The sequence below is a fragment of the Cydia strobilella genome, chromosome 20 (genome assembly GCF_947568885.1).
Source record: "Cydia strobilella chromosome 20, ilCydStro3.1, whole genome shotgun sequence".
Lineage (NCBI taxonomy): Eukaryota > Metazoa > Arthropoda > Insecta > Lepidoptera > Tortricidae > Cydia > Cydia strobilella.
Genome location: NC_086060.1, coordinates 1,595,085 through 1,617,809, shown reverse-complemented (window position 1 = coordinate 1,617,809; position 22,725 = coordinate 1,595,085). Strand labels below are relative to the sequence as shown.

Below are 22,725 nucleotides of genomic sequence, written 5' to 3'. Positions count from 1 at the left end.
CTAAGATTAGTAAAAATCCGGACTCGCCCACCGAGGGTTCCGTACTTTTTAATATTTGTCGTTATAGCGGAAACAGAAACTCATCTGTGAAAATTTCAACTGTCTAGCTATCATGGTTCATGAGATACAGCCTGGTAACAGACAGACGGACAGGCAGACAGACAGATGGACAATAGAGTCTTAGTAATAGAGTCCCGTTTTTACCCTTCTGGGTACGGAAGCCTAACAATGCAACGTAATTTTTCCTAAGACTGTTGTTGTTTATTGCTTTATTTTGTACAATAGGATGTGAAAGTTCCCAAGAGTGATATTTTGTATAAATTCCAGGATGAATCGATGCGTAAAGTTTACCTTTAGTCCCAGGCTTGCCGCCCAGCACCCAGATCTCGCCGCTGTTCATCTTGCGGCGCCCCACGATGCAGGACAGCAGTGTGGTCTTGCCGCAGCCTGAGGCACCCAGGAGACCGTAGCTGGAGAAAAAAAAACATATTAATTCTAAAGTTTATATAAACAGTAACAAGTAGCTTGTATACTGAATGACTTGCTAGAACTAAAATCACAAAAACATAAGTAACAAATTTTCATTTAATTTCAAATGCACCTATTTATATCGTTATCCTGCATACCACATGAATATAATTTTAGTATAAAATAGCTAGTGTTATAGCCGAGCGATTATTGAGGTAAAACGTTAAAACCCGCGCAATCGCTTAATCTTCTGTCGCATGTTTCGCGCGGCGCGCCATAGGATTTTGTTCCTTTCAGAATTCCTGGCCTTACGCCCTCTTTTAAACTATACATACATAATCCCTTTTAGAAGTAAAGTTACTATTACCTAAACCAGTGCTCACAGGGACGACTCTCTTACGAAACTGAGCACTACATTCTATTCTATACCAAGTCAACTTTACCTTCAACCTGAATCTTATTACGATACAGAGAAAGCCTCTTTTCAATTGTCCAGAGTTCATTTTAAATTTGTAAATGAGAATGTTTGTCGTTTTAAATTGAGACTTACTGGATTGAGTTAAAGTTGGTTTTTGCGTGGGTATTGAATGGTAAATGGTCAGGTTTCCTCACGAAGGCAAATCAGATGAAATGCTAGGCCGTTTCCAGACCGAGACACGTGTTGCGTTTGCACTGATGCATTTAGTGCAGATCTGTTTTGTCAATTGCTTTAAATAGGGTAGTTGACTAACTAGTCAAATTACAATAGTATCCGGACCGGTCGTCACTTATTGATATGTTTATTACTCGCAGCACGATCAAGTTGCATGCATGAATAATGTCAAATTGAGATCAATAAACATCAATTTGTAAATTCGAATCAACCTTAGATAATAAATAATTCAGATTTTACTAGGCAGTTTTATATTTATTACAAGGTACTATTGACCCAAATGACAGAGCAAAGGGACATGATAACAGGTTATCACAAATTACCGAATACATTGAAATAATTTCATTAATAGTTCAATTAATTATAGCACCGAGCTATTGGATTATTCCAGATTCGTGATGAATTTCCACAAGTTGTTTGTACCCGTAGTTATTCAAATTACGCAGTTGGTGCTTTAATATATAGGTAATTACGGAAAAGTACCCAAGTCATCTTAATATTCATTTCCAGCAGTGGTGCAAACATTAGTTTAGTACATTATTAAGTAGTATTATTTATTACGTTGAATACGGTCTTTTATTTTCTTCTTGCTTCCTTCTGCGTAGTTATTATTAATAAATAAAACTAAATAAATGTATGGCTTCACCATTTTGAACAATGTCCAAAAACTGATTAGACAAAAAAAAATTAACCTGCTCACAAAATTTCACGAAAATGGTTGAAAATTGCGACCAGTGCCCTGTTTATCAAATGCTTGTAGCTTGTAATACAAGCGGAACTCACTTTTTGACAGCTTCTGTTAGAAAGGGACTTCCACTTGTATTACAAGCTACAAGGTTTTGATAAACAGGGCACAGGGGCCCGTTTCTCAAAAGCTTGTAACTTGTAATACAAGAGGATGTCACTTTTTGACAGCTTTTTTTAGAAAGGGACTTCCACTTGTATTACAAGTTACAAGCTTTTGAGAAACGGGCCCTAGGGGCCCATTTCTTGAACGGTATTAGTATTATATTATTAGTGTGTTGCCATGATAACCCATACGATTTGACAGTTCGTGGACTAATACTATTAGTCTAATACCGTTCGAGAAATGGGCCCCAGCGGCCCGTTTATCAAAAGCTTGTAGCTTGTAATACAAGTGGAAGTCTGTTTCTAACAAAAGCTGTCAAAAAGTGACATCCGCTTGTGTTACAAGTTACAAGCTTTTGAGAAACGGGCCCCTGGAGACGAAAACATCCGAACATAAGAAAGCATGTATGCCCAAGCTGAAACGGAGACCTGAGGGTCTACCGCGAACCACGTTCGACGTGTTGCCTCCCTGTCGCACTTGTAAATTCGTATGTAAGTGTGCCAGGGAGGCAACACGTTGAACGTGGTTCGCGGTAGGCCCTCTGTGCATACAAACGCTGGATCAATAACTAATAAGTGTATTTAAGTACTTTTATTTCAACTTTGAACCAACCAAAACAAAGCCTTTTGTTTGTTCCGCCAATAAAATGGCGTCGTCACCAAATTTGACACAGGAACAGATAAGATACGTCACACGCCATATAAGGAAACATTGTCCTTATCACCATCCTAACAAGGCTGCATTCGCGTACTGTGCGTAAATACAATAGGTTGTTTGAGGTGTGACAAAGGTTAATGATTCTTTTGTCTTGCAGGTTCTAGGGTTTAAGGTCCCGTAGGTTCGTGTTCATCTCTCACTCTTACGGCTCGGCCATCGGCCACGGCATTGCGCGACCGGCCACGGCATTGCGCGACCGGCCACGGCATTGCGCGACCGGCCACGGCAGCGGCGGCAATCATATAGGTGGGAACGAAAGGTCCGAACATATGGTTAAGTTGCAATTTGTATGTCTATGTCTATTTTTTGTTTTTAGCAATTAATGCATGTTAGCCATTAAGTAATAATTATAATTTTAATTTGAAATTATTTCGTTCATGTGGGTCTCTATTGTTTGACATAATTATTAAAAGTCATAATGTAATGATTGTCATATTATCATTAGTCATAATTTGGTTTTTCTCAGAAACGCGTAACTTTTCAGGATTGCCGTAAAACAAGCCTAACCTAACCTATCTATAGGATAACCCGAGATATATCCTGAAAAGTTAACGGTTTCAGAATTATGAAATGAAATGAAATGAAAATCTTTATTTCAGGTCTGATCGGCCCATATTTTGTTAGTTTTTTATGACTAATGATAATATGACAATCATTACATTATGACTTTCAATAATTATGTCAAACAAAGGGACTCCATTTTATGTAACTGTGACACATACATTTTGTTAGTAAAAAATCAGTTTCAAAAGGGTTAGTACCTAAGCCTAACAATTATACCTATACCTAAACCTACACACTTAACCTACGAGTTACTACTGTATGGAGCCCATTGGGGAATGTAGTCCCGCACAGTGTAGCATTAGCGGACAATCAGGCTTATCCGCTATCATTCTTAAGATGATGTTGGGACTGTCATCAATAATGCCAATTAGAACGTAAGGTTTAGCTGTTAGTGCTGATTGAATGGAAAATAAATAAAATGAAATGAAATGGTTGCTGCCGTCGCCGACGCCGTCGCCGGTCGCGCAATAAATAAAAATAAAATAAAATATCTTTATTTCAGAACATAAAATTCCATACAATATTGTTAGTACCATCGTTTTACCTATGTGTTAGTAAATACATTAAAAATAAAAACAAAACTTTTAACAATAAAATCAAAATCCAATAAACTTAAATAATGAATACAATAATACTAATTAATATGTCAGATTCAAAATAATAATGTCAATGTCATGGCCGGGCCGTTAATGAGGGTAAGCGTCAGCGAGATGGATGTGATGCGAATTCCATGTTTTTGAATTTTAATTTGTTGTAACTTTTAACAAAAGAAAGTAATCTATGAGTTCCCACAAAAATAAAATTGCGCATTTTTAAAAGCAATTTTCATATTTTTAGCTTTTGTGCATAAATTTTTATTGAAATATTTAGTGCGTTTTAGACAAAAAAATCTGGATTCGAATCGATAGTCACTTAATTTCAAGTCCTCCAAATCCTGAAGATTGCTAAATAACATTTTTGCCAACCGTATTGTTATCTAAAAAAGCGCTATAATTTTTCAAAAACTCCGCTCTCTGAACCTACGCCACCTTAATGATTCTTTTGTCTTGAAGGTATTTTAAATATGATATAAGATGCCTGGTATTTGTGTGAATGCCCTGGCTTGAGAGGTTGACCTGTGAGTCAGGATTATGATCACAATCAAGGTGTATAATGTATATTGACCTGACGTTGGATATGCTAATCTGGGGATTGCCTCTGATTCATAATATATATGGTTTGTTGAGGACAAATTACTTTAAATGCCTCATTTAAAGGTTAAGATTAAATAAAGATTATTACTCTAAGAACAAATTATATTATTTTCTATGAAAATATTTTAATTTGTGGTTTTTCAAGTAGACTATTTAAACTATAAAATAAAAATAAATAAATGAATAAATAAACTGAAATAAATGTCATATACGAAGGAAGAAAAAAATGACCAAAGCCTCCAGTGTCCAGAGCTGGAATCGAACCAGCGTACCCCGTTTACCGGACAGGTGCCTGAACCGCTCGGCTATCCGGTTATTTCAGTTTAAAGATTATTAATTTACACAACATATTCCACATTATCATACAGAACTGGTTCCTACACTAGGCCTTTGCCTGTATCGTAGGATTCGTAGGTCGTAGGTAACCGAATCAAAAGAAAAAAATACACATAATGCGCGAAATTGAGGACAAATTACTTTAACTGCCTCAAATTAAATTTTAAAGATTATTAATTTACACAACATATTCCACATTATCATATAGAACTGGTTCCTACACTAGGCCTTGCCTGTATCGTAGGATTCGTAGGTAACCAAATCTAAAAAAAAATTACACATAATGCGCGAGATTACACAATAACCTAAAAGGTTACATAAACAATGGAACGAAATAAAATTAAAAATGGAAACTAAAAACGAGAATAGAATTAATTTAACACTTATTTAACAATCTAACACAAATTACAATACAAAGAAATCATTATTAGTCGGAAGAAGAATATAATTTGAACTGTCTAGGTCTAGATACTCGTATATCTTTGAATAAATAGGTAGTTTTTGGTCAGAAGTTGTAAGTATGTAACTAAGTAGACTCGTTTGAAGAATATAAAATTAATGTTATATTTATGCAACTCAGGAAATGTATCTGCTATTCTGCAGCGAGCAGATAAATAGATAGCTAAATAGGTACTGTTTTGTTTTTGATGATAATGAGATCCCAAATCAGTTCGGCGCCCATGAGACTACGGCGACTATTTAAGCCACCGCCACAGGGCGGACACGCTATACATCAAAAATCACTTGCGTTTCTATGTGTGAACGGCACGTCTGTACACGCGTCATGCGTCATAGTGTGAGTAAGTTACTTATAAATAGTACTGAGCGGCCGGCAAACGACCGTCAATCTGCTGTCGCGGGGCGAGATAATTCGAGTCGGGGCGGGGCGGTGCGTGGCCGTTCTGTATGATAATACTATTACATATTCTGTGCCACCGCGTCGCGTCATATTAACAAAAAAAGGGTATATACTCACATGGTCCCCTTAGCGACGGTCATGTTTAAGTTGCTGAGCACATGGTTGGGTCGCTTGTTGGAGCCGTAGTGCTTGAACGCGTGTCGAACGCACACCGCGTTCTGCTGTTTGTGCCACTGTAACAAATACACATACAATCATTATTCATCCAACTTCTAGTAGGTAATTGGGTCAAAAGCGTTCGGAAACCGGAGTCTATTCTGTGGACATTGCAAAAGTTACCTAACATTTTTATAAGACTCACCATGCAAATTGTACGGAGTAAAAGTTTTTTAAATGCCTATAAGGATATAGGCTTTAAAATCAGTTTATTTTATGATGTCTACACGAAAGTCGCGTAACCTTAACTCATACTAAAGCTTTTGACCTAATTATTTTGAAATTAGGTCAAATTTGGTAATATTAATAAAGACAACCGTAAGACTAGCTTCATCGGTTAGCCGTCGCGACTCGCGCACAGCTTAAGATGTCCCAAAAAATGTCGAGCATAGGTACGAGTATCTTTCTTAATATCGTGATGAATTTGATAAAGTAAAACAAGAGAGCAACAAATTTTCCATTTTTAGGAATTTTTACAAGAGGATAACAATGGCAACCTTTGCTAAATAAAGCTATTCCCTTCAAACATTGGTAAGTAAATTTAAATGTTTAAAAAAAAAATCATTTCCTTAACAAATTTGCCTCCAAATTTCCTTCAATTTAATCAATCAAGGCAAGTCTGAGAATTATTCATCTAATTAATAAAACAAGAAAGCAACAAATTTGCAATTTTTTGACATTTTTCCAAGAGGATAACAATACAACCAATCGGTAAATAAATTTAAACGTAACTCTGTATTTTTTTATCATTTCCTTAACAAATTTGCCTCCAAATTTCCTTTAAGTTCAACCAATCAAGGAAAGGAGAATTATCCAAAAAAATTAACATCGACATTATACGTCGTCAGTACATACTTGGTACATACGCACTCTTAATGTCACACAATCAATAAAGGTCCATTTTATCACCAACACACGAACATTACCGATAAATGATCTATTGTCTACACGAATATTTGTATGTGCCATCATAGTGCCAAGATGAGGAAGGAAGATATGGACAGGAAAACAGTCAAGGCAGGCACCAATGAAACAGTATATTTTCCCCTCACTAGCTCGGAAAGCCGTCTTTTATCCTTTAAAACAAGCGGGGAAAAACGCATTTTATCCACTAGTGGGGAAAGTAATTTGACCTTGGATGGAGCGTGTTTAAGTAGCTTTTGACAGATAACAAAACGTAAAACGCTCATAATAAGGGTTCGTTCCATATTAATTATCATTAAATAAATGGTTTGAGAATTTAATAAAAAATACCAAATTTAGCTTTATTTACTGATTTTAAGTCAAAAACCTTAAATTCTATAAGAAACATTTGTTTTTTTTTAATGATGTTGAATGTAATTCTAAACGCACAAGTTGAGTCGATGCAATTTCAAAACGCATCGTCAGAAATGTCAACATCATTGTCAACAAAAAATTTCTTACCGATTCCGACACGTAAAATACACAACTTTCAGAGTTTTCTGTTATAATATCATATTATCGTAAAAAAAAAATTAGTGATTCCAGTGATGAAGATGATCTAACGCCTGTGGATATTGCACTTTACTCGCTATAGTGAGGGGAAAAGTTTTGTGTTACACACGGGTGCAAATGTATTTTACTTCTCGTGTGTTGAAACACTCGCTACGCTCAGGATTCTGTTTTAGAACCACTCGCTTCGCTCGTGGTTCAACTATAGAATCCTTTCGCTTGCTCATGTTTCAGTTCCACACTCGCGGGTAAAATACAACTTTGCACCCTTGTATAACAAATAACTATTTCTTATTACATTGTTCTAATTTGGGTCATCTTTGTAACAACTATTTATTGTAAGATTCGTTTTATTTATTTTTAGTTTTAGTTTTTTAAGTTTTACAGGTTAGTTATTTAATTATGTAATGTATTTATTTTTAGCATTTCACATATAACCTTAAAAAAATTACGCAGGTTAAATAGAAAATGAATAAAATAAAATATTTAAGTTTATTATTGCATGTTTAATACAATATGAGCCAAAAATGTAACTTTCATGTCACAATGTAATGATTGCATAATTAAATAATTGAACTGTAAAGCTAAAAACTAAGTCTAAAAATAAATAAAACTAACAGAAGCCACCGGTGATCGTAGAGCTGGCAGCTTCCTCGCAAAAAGCATTGCGATACAGCAAGTAAATGCTGCCAGCATCTACGGCACCATGCCGCAGCAGGGAAATAGTTCTTAGTTATTTATTTTAAGATTAATATGATAGCTACTACACTATAATATTTAAGCAAAGGGGAAAGTAATCGTATCAGATAACAAAATAGACAGAGATAAGAGAAATGATGTGGTAATTATATACTTCAGCAAAAAGTAATTTGCTTTTTCACTTTTTTACCAATTAATTTTATGGACGTGTGTTGCTGGTTTTCTAGATTGGCGTGAGTAAAAGCTAAATGGTATACATTAATAAATTATTTATGTTGTTATATATTGATACCATATTACAAAATGACTTCAGACTGACAGGTAAAATCAGTTACTTTTAAATCTATAAATTGTATATACCAGATGTCAATCACAATTAAAAAAAAACCAACGATGATCAAACTCTGGTCAACGTGGGACTCGAACCCACATCCTTGGAATGCCGGTCCAAATGGTCCAATGCGTTACCAATTCCGCTAGCTGGCCATCCGTCAATCAACGCGAATTTAGTCATTGCAACTGTGACAACGTCACTAGCGACATCTGCATATTAAGGTTTACAACCTTGTGTGTGTGTTCCCATCCCATCACATATCATCGGACGTCGTGAGTGTTAATAATCAAGATCAAGTGCGGGTATTTCGCAAAACACGCGCAGCAAGAAGATGTTTATACAATTCCTCGCCAGTCTGCCTGTGACCACGAACGTCACGTTCGAAACGTCAGGCCATAAATAAACGTAAGTTTTTACGCGATTAAGTCCCGTGTTAGTTGAAAATTATGAATATGAAAGTCGCTAGAGACCCCATATTATTATTGTCTTTGTCACTGTGACAATGTACAAAATGGTTCTGAAATTAAATTCCTTGACACCGTACCTACATATATAGGTATTAAATATACCGATCAAATCACCTAGGTGGTGCGACTACGCTTATTTCCTTTTTGGCACTAACCTTTTTATCAAAGCATGGAAGACGACTGTCCATTCATTATGTCCCTACAAGCGCGATCCACATATAAGATGTCAAAATGAGATCAAATAAATTCCCATCAATTTGCAAGTTACAATCGGCCTCCTGGAAATTCCCCTCTTTTGGTCTTATTACTACTACTAATATTGATCATAGCATTAGCATCACGTCGGTACGATAAATACCTAATGGCCTCTACGAACGTCACCGATAATCGCATGCGATTTGCAATACAATCCGGCATTCGATCGATCGATTGAATCCGTTGCTCCTACTTAGCCAGCAATTATTTAAAATCGCAAGCCATTTGTTGCAAGGTCTGTAGCAGTGGCGTAACTAGGGGGGGGGGGGGGGGGGGGGCACGTGCCCCGGGCGCCGTCCAAGGGAAGGCGATAAAATTATTTTCAAAAACATTGATTGTTCCCGCCGCGTCGAACGGGGGTCTACAGGCTACGTTTGGGGGGGGGGGGGGCAATTTTGGTGCCTGCCCCGGGCACCATTTCCTCTAGCTACGCCCCTGGTCTGTAGAGGCCTTATTCAGTCAACAGCCATTGTTGATTGTGTCTACTAGTATGCGAACGACATCTTCAATAAGTACAGTCGAAGGCAAAAATATCGATCCAGACAAATGGCTCAAAAAGATGTCAACAAGCCTTTATTGTCTAAGCCAGTCTAAGGTGTAAGAGAGTGCATATATTTTTGAAACTTTGGGAATGTATATATATTTATGCCCTTGACTGTACAATCGTAAATTTATTTTATATTTAGGCAGAATGACTACCTAGCTTTTGTTTGCGACTTTGTCTATATCACAAATTATTTGCTAGATAAATGTTTTGTGCTAAAACTAAGACCGTAAAACAGACACATTAAATTAAATCCCATCAAAAACATTCCCATTAAAAAGATGCAAGTCTCGCAACAGTCGCAACGCATTTCGACTACATTAAAGTTTTGAGATGTAATGTGAAATAAAGTCGGTTATTTTAGTCAGTGCCAGGGGGTGTTAAAACCGTATCAATATTAGATATCTTTAATTTTTAATTCGTATAGATTGCACTGGGCCCAAGACAGTGGCTTGGAGAGCACTGGTGAAGTGTCCACATTCGTCACGTCCCTCAGCCATTAGGATACGACAAGGAAGATATACTAGGTACAATGTAGTCCATTCATTTAGTGTCACATATTAGACATGAAGATCTGTGTCAACGCGTAGTAGGTGTGGATGGATTACATAATGGACGCGTCACTATATTTGACACGATTTGAATTTTACTTACGAAACGTCGGCGTTCCTGACCTAATCGATGAGGTCAGGAATGCCGACACGTGAGGCGTTTGACATTGATATCTAAGTAGATATAGGGGCGTAGTGTTCCACTTTTAATTGGTGTTCCATTTTTAAAAAAGTGAGACTGGCACGAGACACCGATCCGCCGCTCAACAACGACAACAACTAAGCTACCGAGATTTATCTACGTTGGATTTTTCTACCATGCCCTTAAGGCAGCCATAGTCATAGCTTAACCTTTTTTATGAGGGCCACAAAGACGGTTTTGTCTTGTAGCCCCGGGCCGCAAAATGAATTTGCTTAAATGTCACATTTGGATGGCAAGGTTATGTATCTATGCCAGAATCACCCGGCGGGCCGCAGGTTGAGTGTCGCGGTTGAGTTCGGAGGTCCTATATTTTGTGTCGTGAATTTTATTATTTTAACATACTCAAAGACTTGGTACGGAGGGAGACGATACAAAAAGATAAGTGTGTACCCTATTTACAAAAGTGATAAAAAATAACAACGGAGAATTCTGATCTACCCTGGCCTGGCCGGGCAAACGAACCTGTTTTATTCATCAACTATAGTTTTCGCAGTTGCTATAATAAAATATATAGTTTTATGAATTTTATGCATTCATTATTAATATTAATAATAACATATGTACAGATATAGTGCATAATTATTTTCCATCGCATTTTCACGGAAACGTACGAACGCGTCTTGCTATTTCAGTCAGTCTCGGAACAAATAGTACTGAGGTTGACTGAAGTAGCATGACAAATATGAACGTTTCCGAGAAAATACGATGGAAAACAATTATGCACTACATCTGTCAATTTAATGTTTACGTTATATATTTTATTGAATGACATTAACATGATTGACAAGACAATTAACTATTTCTTCTACGGCCGTAGAGTTCTCATAGTACAAAATAGGTATAACAATGAGCAACCAGTTTTCCGTATAATTGATGGTTTGACACGATAACTGGTAGGACGAGTTAAATATGTAACTAACTATTATACTCAATAGGCACTGTCTTGAATCCTCTTTCCGTTATAGTTATGTCCGTAATATCTATTATTTTTGTGAAAATCCACATCAACTGCTGTCATGTATTGTAAGTAGTCAAAATGTTGGCCCCAAGTAACTTGACTTAACAGCAACGCACGGATTGCGGAGGTTGCGGGTTCAATAATCCTGCCGGAAATGTAACTTTTTATATTTTTTCCTTTAATATAAAATTTGGAGTATCGCTCGCAGACGTATCTGCATGTTAATCTGTGATTAGTTTGTATAGCTCTAGTATATATAACAAACAAAATAGAGCAAAAACAGTTTTGTATGAAAAACTTTAATTCGCTGTATTTTTTTTTACTATTGTATCTGAAATCTGAAGCTACATTAAACTAATTACAAATACAAAAAAAAATACAAAAAATATTTATTTAATAAATTAGCACTACAAAATGATTTAAAGGGATGGAGCCGGCCAGTAAGCATAAGAATGCCTGTGTCGGGAGACACCGCTCTTCCATAACTATGTTTTTACATAGAGACAATAACATGACTAATACAATCAATTCTAAATTTAACATGCTAAGTGCTAACTATAAACTATAACTATGTAAATAAAGTAACCTAAACTAAAACTGTAATAGATGTCATATATTAAAGAAAAAGTGACGAAGCCCTTCAGTGGTGAAGGCCGGATCCGCCTTCTTCTTCTTCTTCTTGGGACGCCGATTTTTCCGGAAGGGGTTGGTCAGGTGGTCCAGGAGAAGACCGTGGCGCTTTCAGAATCTATGAAGCACTTGCAGCATTTGTCGGCGCATGTATCTTTGGTGTTGTTGCGTAACTGTTTATCAATTCCACGCGTGACATACACTTTGAGAACGGCGCCGACGTGGATGCATGTGCAGGCTGTGTTACGGTTCGATCAGGTACTACAAAACGGTCTGGAGTCTATCCTTAATGTCAGGTTTGAGGAATCTCAGTGGTGTCAGGCTACTCTTCCCATACGACATGGTGGTTTGGGGGTGCGTCGCATGCATGATGTGGGACTTGTAGCTTTTCTGGCTTCCTCGCATGCATCGCGGGGACTAGTTGCGCGCATTTTGTCCCTCGATGAGGTCGACGTCCACATGCCTTTTTTGGGTGCTGCGTTGGATGAGTGGATTGATCGCTGTTCTAGAGGCACGCGGCCGGACGACCTTGGGGCTCAGAGGTCGTGGGATGACGTTTTATGCCGTCAGACGTATGAGCAGTTGCTGGAGGGGGCATCAGGGGTAGAACAGGCTCGGCTGAAAGCGGTAGCTGCACCCGAGTCTGGGGCCTGGCTGCACGCCAGTCGCACTTGGGGACGTTGTTAGATAACGATTCCCTAAGGATTGGTGCTGCGTTAAGGCTCGGGTGTAATGTGTGCGAGCCACATTTGTGCGTCTGTGGGGTTATGGTGGAGGCGAACGGGCACCATGGATTGAGTTGTGTGCGGTGTGCTGGTAGGTTTCCTCGTCATCATGCGATTAACGATATCGTTCGCAGGGCGATGGTGTCAGCAAACCTGCCGTGCGTGTTGGAGCCCGAGGGTCTTAGTCGGACGGACGGGAAGCGGCCTGACGGTCTCACCCTTGTTCCTTGGGCTAAGGGGCGGAGTCTGCTGTGGGATGCTACATGTGTGAGCACATTTGCGGCGTCACATCTTGCACAGACTACACGTGCGGCTGGGGGGGCTGCAGAGAATGCGGCGAGACAAAAACATGCCAAGTACTCAAACTTAAAGCCGGTTTATGATTTTGTCCCTCTTGCTGTTGAGTCAGCTGGGCCTTGGTGTTCCGAGGCGAAGGGTTTTGTGAGGGATCTGGGTAGGCGCTTGCGGGATAGGGGTTGTGATCCTAGGTCTGGTGCGTACTTGGTCCAACGTATATCTTTGGCGGTTCAGCGGGGGAACGCCGCTGGTATTATGGGGACGTTTGGGCCGGGTACTTACCGTATTAGGGTTTAGGTTTGCTCTTTTGTGTTATTATTATTGTACTCATAATGTTTTCTTTGTTTTTAATCAATGTTGACGATGCGTGTTGCAGATAACTTACGTGTAAACGAACGTTCTGTTTTGACGAAACCTGAGGTGAATGAGCTTATTGTAATGTGACGAAGCCTGCGCTGTGGATCTGATGGTATGCCTTTTTGTTTTTTTTTGATTAATATTTTTTTTTATTTTTGTTTTAAATTTATATATAGTAGTGTGACTACTTAAAAAAAAACAAATCAAAATATTTAATAAAATAATTTGATTTGTTCCCAAACTTGTTGGTAACCTAAACTAAACAAACATATAGATTAATCTAACATTTTAGAATTCAGATTTATATTACATTAGAAATTAAAAGAAACACAATTTAAAAAGTTACATGTAGATGTATGAAATAATACGAGCGTAAAGAGAGATCTTTTCTGTGTGTGTGTAAGAGCGTGTGTGGATGTGTGATGTGAGTGTAGGTGTGTATGTGCGTGTGTGTGTGCATGTGCGTGTGCATGTGTGTGTGTGCGATTGTTTAGATTCAACGTAGTAAATTCTCTGTCTCATCATATGATTTAGTTTTTAGCCAATGTGCTAGGAGCTTTTTTTTTAGTGTATGCCTAGTAATTTATTAATTTTATTGTAAAGGTGTGCGAATTTTATGTTAAACTGTGAGCTAGCAAATGAGGTTCTAGATTTAGATGGATTAGCTATATTGACGATCAATCATTTCTTTTTGTAGTTTGGGTTGAATGGTAGAGTCCTATGTTTTTTTTAAGGAAGTCTGCAGAATGTACAATTTTCTGACAGATATAAGTCCACTAATTTGGTATAGTAGTTCAGTAGGAAATCTATTCTTTTTGAAATACATGATCTTGATAAGTGCTCGTTGTGCTCTTTCAAGGTCCGGCTTTTAGCAGCACCCCCCAGACAGTGATGCAATACATCAAGACAGACTGTACCAAGGACGTGTATATTTCATTTAAAATGTTACTACTTTTTGTTTCTTTCGTGATTATTGTTCCATAGTCATACTTGTTATGAACAAAATGCTGCACTTCATGATAAAAGCAAGCCGCTTTGCACAGTGATAGTAGGGGCCCCTTTTTAAAGTGGCGCCATCTCTGTTCCTAAGGGGCGAAACTGCCGCTGCTGCGGGTCAAATCGCTCAATTTAGTTCCTACTATCACTGTGCAAAGCGGCTTGCTTTTATCATGAAGTGCAACATCCGGGCAAAAAGTAGTAGTAGTAGTAGTAGTAAACTCTTTATTGTACAAATATACATATTAAAAATTACATGGTACAAAAATAATAAGATGTACAAAGGCGAACTTATCCCTTTGAGGGATCTCTTCCAGTTAACCATAACAAAAAAAAAAAATAACCATAACAAGCCAGTATGACAGCCCAGTGTAACAAGTATGACTACCAGGCACAATATGTCTTAGTGTCTTGAATATCCAGAGTAGCTTTCTGATCCTAGATATTACCTGGTCTATGTGCGAGTACCAATTCAGATGCTCATCTACTAGAAAATTTTTTTGATATCTTGTATAGTTTTCGATATATCCGCTCTTGAAAGTTTATTTAGGGCTCTCAATTTTATTTTGATCAGTGAAGCTGCTAGGCCGTGTTTGGTAAAAAATTGGGGGTGCTGAATTCATTTATGGTATCACATTGACACAATACCGAAGTAAAAACAAAATGGGACCGGGGACTTTTGATTTTCTCACCTCCTAACTTATAAGTTACGAAGTCAAAAATTCTGTTCCAAGCTCATCGGATAATACTTATAACTTTTTTCAGCATTCGTTGCCTGGCCTAGTATAATTGTTTGAAAATTGTGTCGGTATCTTCTCGGGACGGGACCGTCATGTAGGTTAGAAACGGTATTAGTAGAATAGGTACCTATCAGATTCTGAAGTGCATTGTACCTATAATATAGCTTAAATGAAGAATAATAAATGTAACGTTCAATCGGTTTTAATCTGGATACTCACCGCGTTCTCTTGTTTGTCAAATGGCGTCGAGAACTGGATCTGGCTCATCTTGGAGTCCTTCGCATCGCCGTTCGGCGACGGAGGCGAGGTCTCTCTGTAACAACGACAAACATACATTAATATCATAAAAAAACTCGAAAGGAGCTTATGCGAGGTAACAGGACAGGAGATCCTCGCGCGAGTAGTTTTCTCGTGAAAAAACTTGCTATCGCGGTACAGCGCGGGATGCAGCCGGCGTGATGGGCACCTTGCCGAGAGGCCAAGGTTTGGAAGGTAAGTTGTAGGTTTTTTAAAGATTTAGTTTAGCCATAGTTCTGCTAACATATCAAAATGTAATTGTATTAAACGTGTTCATATGAAACAAAATAATAACTCAATTCCCTCTTTATTTATAGTAAAGGGATTTTTGAAACTTCGCTCATCATTTTAACTAACCTGGTGATCATTTTCATTTTAAAAATTTGAATCCATTCATAGATTTAGATCATGAATTCGCGTGTGTGTGATTAAGCTGTCTACGGTTACTTTTTATTCAGACGGCATAGGAATTCGCATTCAGCCACCGTGCACGTTTTGACATATGGCCCACGGTCACCATGGCGAAATTGTTACGATAAACTACGCGTCGGGGCAATCAGAATTGTAGCTGTCTCTTTCCAACTTGGGCTGACCTTGGAGCGACGTGTAGTGCTGTTTCATAAGTGTGTACCTAATTGTTGTGACAATTAAACTTGATAGAATGTGTAATGATGAGATAAGGAATATCCTGTTAAAGATGGTGTTGATTGACTCATCTAGGCCTTTTGATCCTTCATAACAGACATATATACAGAGTGTCCTAGCCATTGGACAAAGCCGAAATGTACGGTACATATGCATTAGGGTATTTAGAATCAGTATACAAAGTATCATAACAACCGGTGTAGCGGTTACGAAGAAATTAGCAAATTACGATTTTTTTTCTTTGGAGCAACCTGTATGTGACCTTTTTGATTATCTTTTTTATTTATGACACTAATAAGACTCTGACTTGACAAATGCCGAAATGTTCAAACAAATTGTCAAAAGTTGACGATTATTGGAAATAACTTTTGTTAGAAAAATATTTTACAGTACATATGGTGCTACTTTCTCGCACTAGTGCGTAAAGTGCACTATTTGTGCATATGTCGAAAGTTTAAAGGACCATATGTACTGTAAAACGTTGTACGATACACGTGCGAATAGGTAATTCGCAACTCGTGTCGATTTAAAACACTCCCTGCGGTCGTGTTTCGAATCGTTTTGAATTTCCTCTTTTCCGCACTTGTATCGTAAATAACTATTTTTATCTTTTGTTCTAATTAAAAAAATATTAACGTTAGAGCATTCCCGAGGAGTAACCCTACGTGGGATTTCAGGGTTTGTCCAATGGCTATGGCCTATATGTACCTATGTAGTACATTGTGTATTGTGACGGCTCTTTCTTTCAGTAAAATATTCTTTTGGCTTTTCAGCCATAGGTAGTAATGACGCCATACTAGTGACACTACACTTGCGACCCTTTAGAATTCGCTAAGCTGAAGACGTGAGTTCGATTCCCGCCTCGACCACCGGTGGACTTGGTAATTTTTTCCTAAGTATGATATCTATTTCAGTTTATAAAATAGCCGAACCGACTAGGCCTGAAAGCCGTAAAAAAAATTATGAATATAAGAAGCAATTATACCAACTTGCTTTGAATACAGAGACGTGGACAATGCGGCAGAAAGATAGGAAGCGATTAGAGGCTTTTGAGATGTGGTTGTGGAGAAGAATGGAGAGAATAAGTTGGACGGAGAAAAAAACGAACGAGGAAGTGCTTCGAATTGTGGGAGAGAAGAGAAACCTGCTGAGAACTATAGAAAATAGACGAGGCAGAATGATAGGTCACTTGATAAGACACGACACTTTCTTTAACACTATATTAGAAGGCAAGATAGAAGCGAGAAGAGGCCGCGGAAAACCACGAGCAAGCTACACACAACAACTGAAAGCGAAAGCAAATGTCGTGTCTTACAGGGACCTAAAGAACCTGGCCGAGGACCGAGAAAACTGGCGCATACTCCACCGACAAGAGCCATGCTCTTAAATTATGAATGAATGAATTGAATACAGAGTAAGTATCGTAACACTTAAATTATCTTAAAAGTGGGTCAGTTATAGAACGAACGTGCGAACATTTCTAACCGACATTTTTGTTACGTAACTATAGAGTATATTGATGAGATCAATGATATAATAATATCTAAAGCTTTGTAGCTATGCAACAATCTGCCAGGAGAGGGCTCTCAGATTCTTTGGGCACATAATGCGATCGCCGCACCACAGCCTCGAACGTGACATACTGGGGCAAGTTGAAGGCAAGCGCGCTAGAGAAAGAGTCCCGGCAAGATGGTCGGATTCCATTAGACAAGCATGTGGTTCCATGCAGAGGGCAGCCCACATAGCCCTTGATCGCGTTAAATGGAGGGATATAGAATTCTTGGTCACGATCCTCAGTCATGAGGGAACGACGAAGAAGAAGAAGAAGAAGAAGAAAGCTATGTATGTCGCTACATAGGAATGTTATCTATTAGTAGAACTTTGTTATTTTTAACAGACTTCAAGCAGTTTGAAGCCAGAAAGGCTACTTGATGTAGTAAAATTTTGTATATACTTTTAATTTACCTAGTAAATACGTTACATGGTTCAATTTTTCTGCACATTTTTAGGGTTCTGTACCCAAAGGGTAAAAACAGGACCCTATTTTTAAGACTCCGCTGTCCGTCTGTCCGTCTGTCACCAGGCTGTATCTCATGAACCGTGATAGCTAGACAGTTGAAATTTTTACAAATGTTGTATTTCTGTTGCCACTATAACAACAAATACTAAAAACAGAATAATATAAATATTTAAATGGGGATGCATACAACAAACGTGATTTTTTTGCTGTTTTTTTCCGTAATGGTACGGAACCCTTCGTGCGCGAGTCCGACTCGCACTTGGCCGGTTTTCTTATGTGTGATCTCCAATTTCTCAAAAATGACTGGACCTCTGTGTATGTTTTTTTGGAAAGGTATACTTTCTTCACTCTCATGCATTTGCTTTGCATCTGCAACGTACGTTTCATTTTAGGGTAATGTTAAACTTTTTGCTCCATTTTTACCCGCGGACCTTTCAGCCTAGCCCTACCCTACGTAATCCCTCCTACGGTGAGGAGGAAGAGTCCTTAACACGAACCACAGGCCTGGTTCAGTTCCGACGTTTCGCAATCTCAAATAGAGCGGCGCCGGTGATACGGTTCTGCCGCTTTCCCTTTCTATTACGAGCCGTTAATTACGATTGAACTTGTTACTGGCCTTCAGCGTCTATTCGACATGCACAATGCACAAGTCATATGGCGAGGATGACATGGGTGTTTTGAATTGTCAAGTTTAAACAGACCACTGTTTGTCGTCGTTCGTTGTTTTTTATCGGCACAGTTTACACGAAACTGTCATGGGTGACAATGACAATTATCAAGTTAGTGTAATTGGCGTCAGAGCACATTTTTGGCAAAACTTTAGAAAGCACATAAAATTTTAATGTAATAATAATAATTAATTCTTTATTTCAGGCCAGATTGCCCATAGATTGTTAGTTATATACAGACTTATAACATTAGAGTTAGTACATCTTAATCTAGGTTTTACAGTTTTTTTTTTACTTATTTGGGGTCCCGGTAAACAGGACGATGAGCCGACGCCCAGTGGCTAAAAAACGGACAATCCCACCTCTCGGCTATATCTACCAGCAAGCTGTTGGTGCTACCCCGCAGGCGATACATTTGAGAGGCGATTTTTTTTCTCATTATGGCATGAATTACTACCTGGAATTATATTCTGCCATCATTTCCTCAATGAATATTCTCAATAATTATGTCGATTTCAATCAAAAGGTACCACATTGTCGCTTAACATAAGGACGAAAGTTGCTTGTAAATTTATACGAAAAACCTGTCAGAGCGTCCTTATGGCAAGCGACAATGTGGTACCTTTTTGCTTGAAAACGACACAATTATAGTTGAGTTTCCTCAATGAATATTCTCAATAATTATAGTAGCATGTATCGTAAGATTCTCCTTCGAGAGTACTTATTACTTCTTATGTACTGTACTCACGTGTACTTAATAACTATCAATTTTTCATTTTTCGCCTTATTACAAAGGAGTAAGGTACAAAATTGTAAACATATATTTTACGTTGAATGTATGGTATTTATATTTATGTAATTATGTACCTATAGGTACCATAAGCACTATGTGGGTGTCAGTAAGCATGTTAAGTGTTTGTCTAAATATTTGTTTTATATGACGTTTAAGAAGGTTTGTTTATAGTTAATTCAGAATTGTGTCGAAGCAAAGATAAATATAACTCCGTAATAGATGTTTACAGTCTAAGGAAAAAACGTGCCTCGAAAATCAAGAAAATATGATTTTCGTTCAGAGGGCGCCACTAGTTTTGGCCCACTGTCGTATAGATGGCGTTGACGGTTTCGTTTGTTATTTAACAATTTTAACGCATATCAGTGAAAGAACATGGGTCAAAATCAAAAAAATAATTAATGCAAAAAAAATAATAATTTATCTATATTTAAATACATTCTATCGTATTTTTATAAATCTTCATTTTTAGTTTTAAAGTGTGTCGACAGATGGCAGTGAATTTACTGGGGTTACAAAATTTACTATGACAGTACCGCTCTAGTATAAGTTACTCTATGTAGTTAATTCAGAATTGTGTCGAAGTCAGTCAAAGGTCCCAATTTGTCGCTTACCATAAGGACGAGATTTGCTTGTACCTTTATACGAATAACCGAATAACCTGTCGAAGCGTCTTTATGGCAAGCGACAAAGTGGGACGTTTTGCCGGCCGCGGACGCAATTTGTCTTAAACATTATAAAGGTTTCAACACAGATTATATAATACTATACTGGTTTCAATGTCACAACAGATTTAAAGGATCTTGACCTGTCCCAAAACAAAGAAGGTATTTAAAACTATTAAACAAGTGCTAATTAATAGAGTCGTACTGGTACCTACTACCTACAAAGTGTTTTTTAAATCGTCTGACTCTATAGTTATTTGCCATAGAATTATACACAGATTTTTTTAAAGTTGTGTACATCAGTATGTCACCCGTTGACCACGAACGCTGTAAAGAGTTCGAAACGTCGGGATGTATTATAAATTCAATATACGCGATATAATCCGTTTTCATAGTTTTATTACATCAGTATAGTTAATAGAAACAAAGAAAAAAATTGTCTGATAATAAAAGTATTTAATCTTAAGATCACTTTTAGATACACATACGGGTTATACATATACATTTTAGTATGGTTAACTCGTCTATCCTGTAGACATTGCAGTTGAGAGAATTGTTACACTGCACCCACAGACCGCACTGCACAGGTAGGGATACATCGTATTTATTCAGTACCTACTTTGTCCACAGAAGGGACCTTTTCCTAAAATGTGTTTCTTTTTTTTATAACAGAATAAAGTATCACTTCTTCTTCCTCGCGTTAGCCCGGCATATTTGCCACGCATCATGGGAGCCTGGGGCCCGCTTTGACAACTAATCCGAAGAATTGACGTAGGCACTAGTTTTTTACGAAAGCGACTGCCATATCTGACCTTCCAAGGGGAAACTAGGCCTTATTGGGATTAGTCCGGTTTCCTCACGATGTTTTCCTTCACCGAAAAGCAACAGGTAAATATTAAATGATATTTCGTACTTATGTGTATGTATGTATGTTCGTTTAACTTATGTTCCGAAAAACTCATTGGTACGAGCCCGGGGTTTGGACCCGCGACCTCCGGATTGAAAGTCGCACGCTCTTACCGCTAGGCCAGCAGCGCAACAGAATAAAGTATATCCGTAAATCTTTGACGTCGACACACGTCGACGATGCAAGTATGAAAAGAATGTTCAGTGCAGCGCATCGTATCATTATCAACACAGCTAACTAACATAAGCCTTACTACACCGAAGTAAGGTATATCTCTAGTCAGTTCGTGTTGTATGTAGCCTTGTGTGTCCCTTTCCCCGCGTCCGTCGGATGCGAATGCGTTACTACATTTATATGTGCCATTTTCAACCAAAAGGGTGCTTGTCGCTTGACAGTAAGGCGTCATTTCCATATAGCTTCAGTTAGAAATCAACCTTATCGACAAGCGACAATGTGGTACTTTTTGGTTGAAAACGTCACATATACTCGCATATCAATGGTTCTATTTAGTGATTTGTCAATGTACATTCTGACTTGCGTGAGACTTGAACTCACGGCCTCTGGATCGATACTCCAGCGCTCTGCTAACTGAGCCACCAAGACCTCCATAGTCAGCTAATCTTTCCACTATATCGGGTCTAGGGGACCCTAGCGACAAACGCGATTAATTTTCATTATTTTACCTTTTATCCGACGTTTCAGCCAGGTTGCACTAGCTGTGGTCACTGAAGACTGAAACGTCGGATAAAAGGTAAAATAATGGAATTTTATCGCGTTACACCCGTTAAAGCGTTAAGGACATAAAAATATGTATACAAAACGCTAGAGTTTAAAGTGTTATATTTACAACATTATCATTATCGCTACATAGTATAAAAAAAAGTCGCTTTCCGCTGTCTGTCCGTCCGTCTATTCCTATGTATGCTTAGATCTTTAAAACTACGCAACGGATTTTGATGTGGTTTAAATAGATAGAGTGATTCAAGAGGAAGGTTTATATGTATAATTTGTAAAGGTTTTGTGTAAATTAGTTGAACTACCCGTGCGTAGCCGGGGCGGGTCGCTAGTTTGAAATAATATAATCATTTACCGGATTTATCAATAATAAAAATGTAATTAGAAACTTAATTGGGTACTAAATAAACCGCAGACGTAATGGAATAAAACTGAACGGAACAATACGTTCTCAGAACGAGTGCAAAATCCCAGATCAGACTAGAATAATCATCATTTCCATATAATTAAGGATCTAGGTCTAATGAGTCATTCTGGAAAGTCCGCTTGTTAACAGGAATTTATACTGTGATTATTCAAGATGGATGAATGAATCTTAGAAATAAGTGATGTGGAAAAAATCACTGTTTCTGGCGAGACTCGAACTCGCGACTGGATCACTAACCCGTCGCTCTGCTAACTGAGCTACCGAGACTTCACTCGATGATAGCGAATATTTCCACCATATCACTCATTAAATTATAATTCTCTACCAGTCAACCGCTGGGCCAAAAAGAGAAGTTTGTTAGGAGCAAGCGCTATAATTGAGAATAGATAAATGATATACTATTTACAAAATTTAACTCTTTTAGGGCCAGTTGCACCAACCACAATTAACAGACTGATCAACGTCAAGCAGCAGAGAACTATGAAACT

General features: G+C 38.0%; 1 protein-coding gene across 3 annotated transcripts in view; it reads right to left on the bottom strand.

Annotated features, from left to right (window-relative positions):
- Nucleotides 1-22,725, bottom strand: part of LOC134750485 (ABC transporter G family member 23) — a 137,708-nt gene that overhangs the window by 31,498 nt on the left and 83,485 nt on the right. For all 3 annotated transcript variants that reach the window (XM_063685661.1, XM_063685660.1, XM_063685662.1), the window contains 3 exons: nucleotides 15,303-15,396; nucleotides 5,757-5,872; nucleotides 352-470 (listed from right to left, as the gene is read on the bottom strand). In XM_063685661.1, the coding sequence (XP_063541731.1) occupies nucleotides 352-470; nucleotides 5,757-5,872; nucleotides 15,303-15,396 (329 nt within the window). The remainder of the gene's footprint in view (nucleotides 1-351; nucleotides 471-5,756; nucleotides 5,873-15,302; nucleotides 15,397-22,725) is intronic.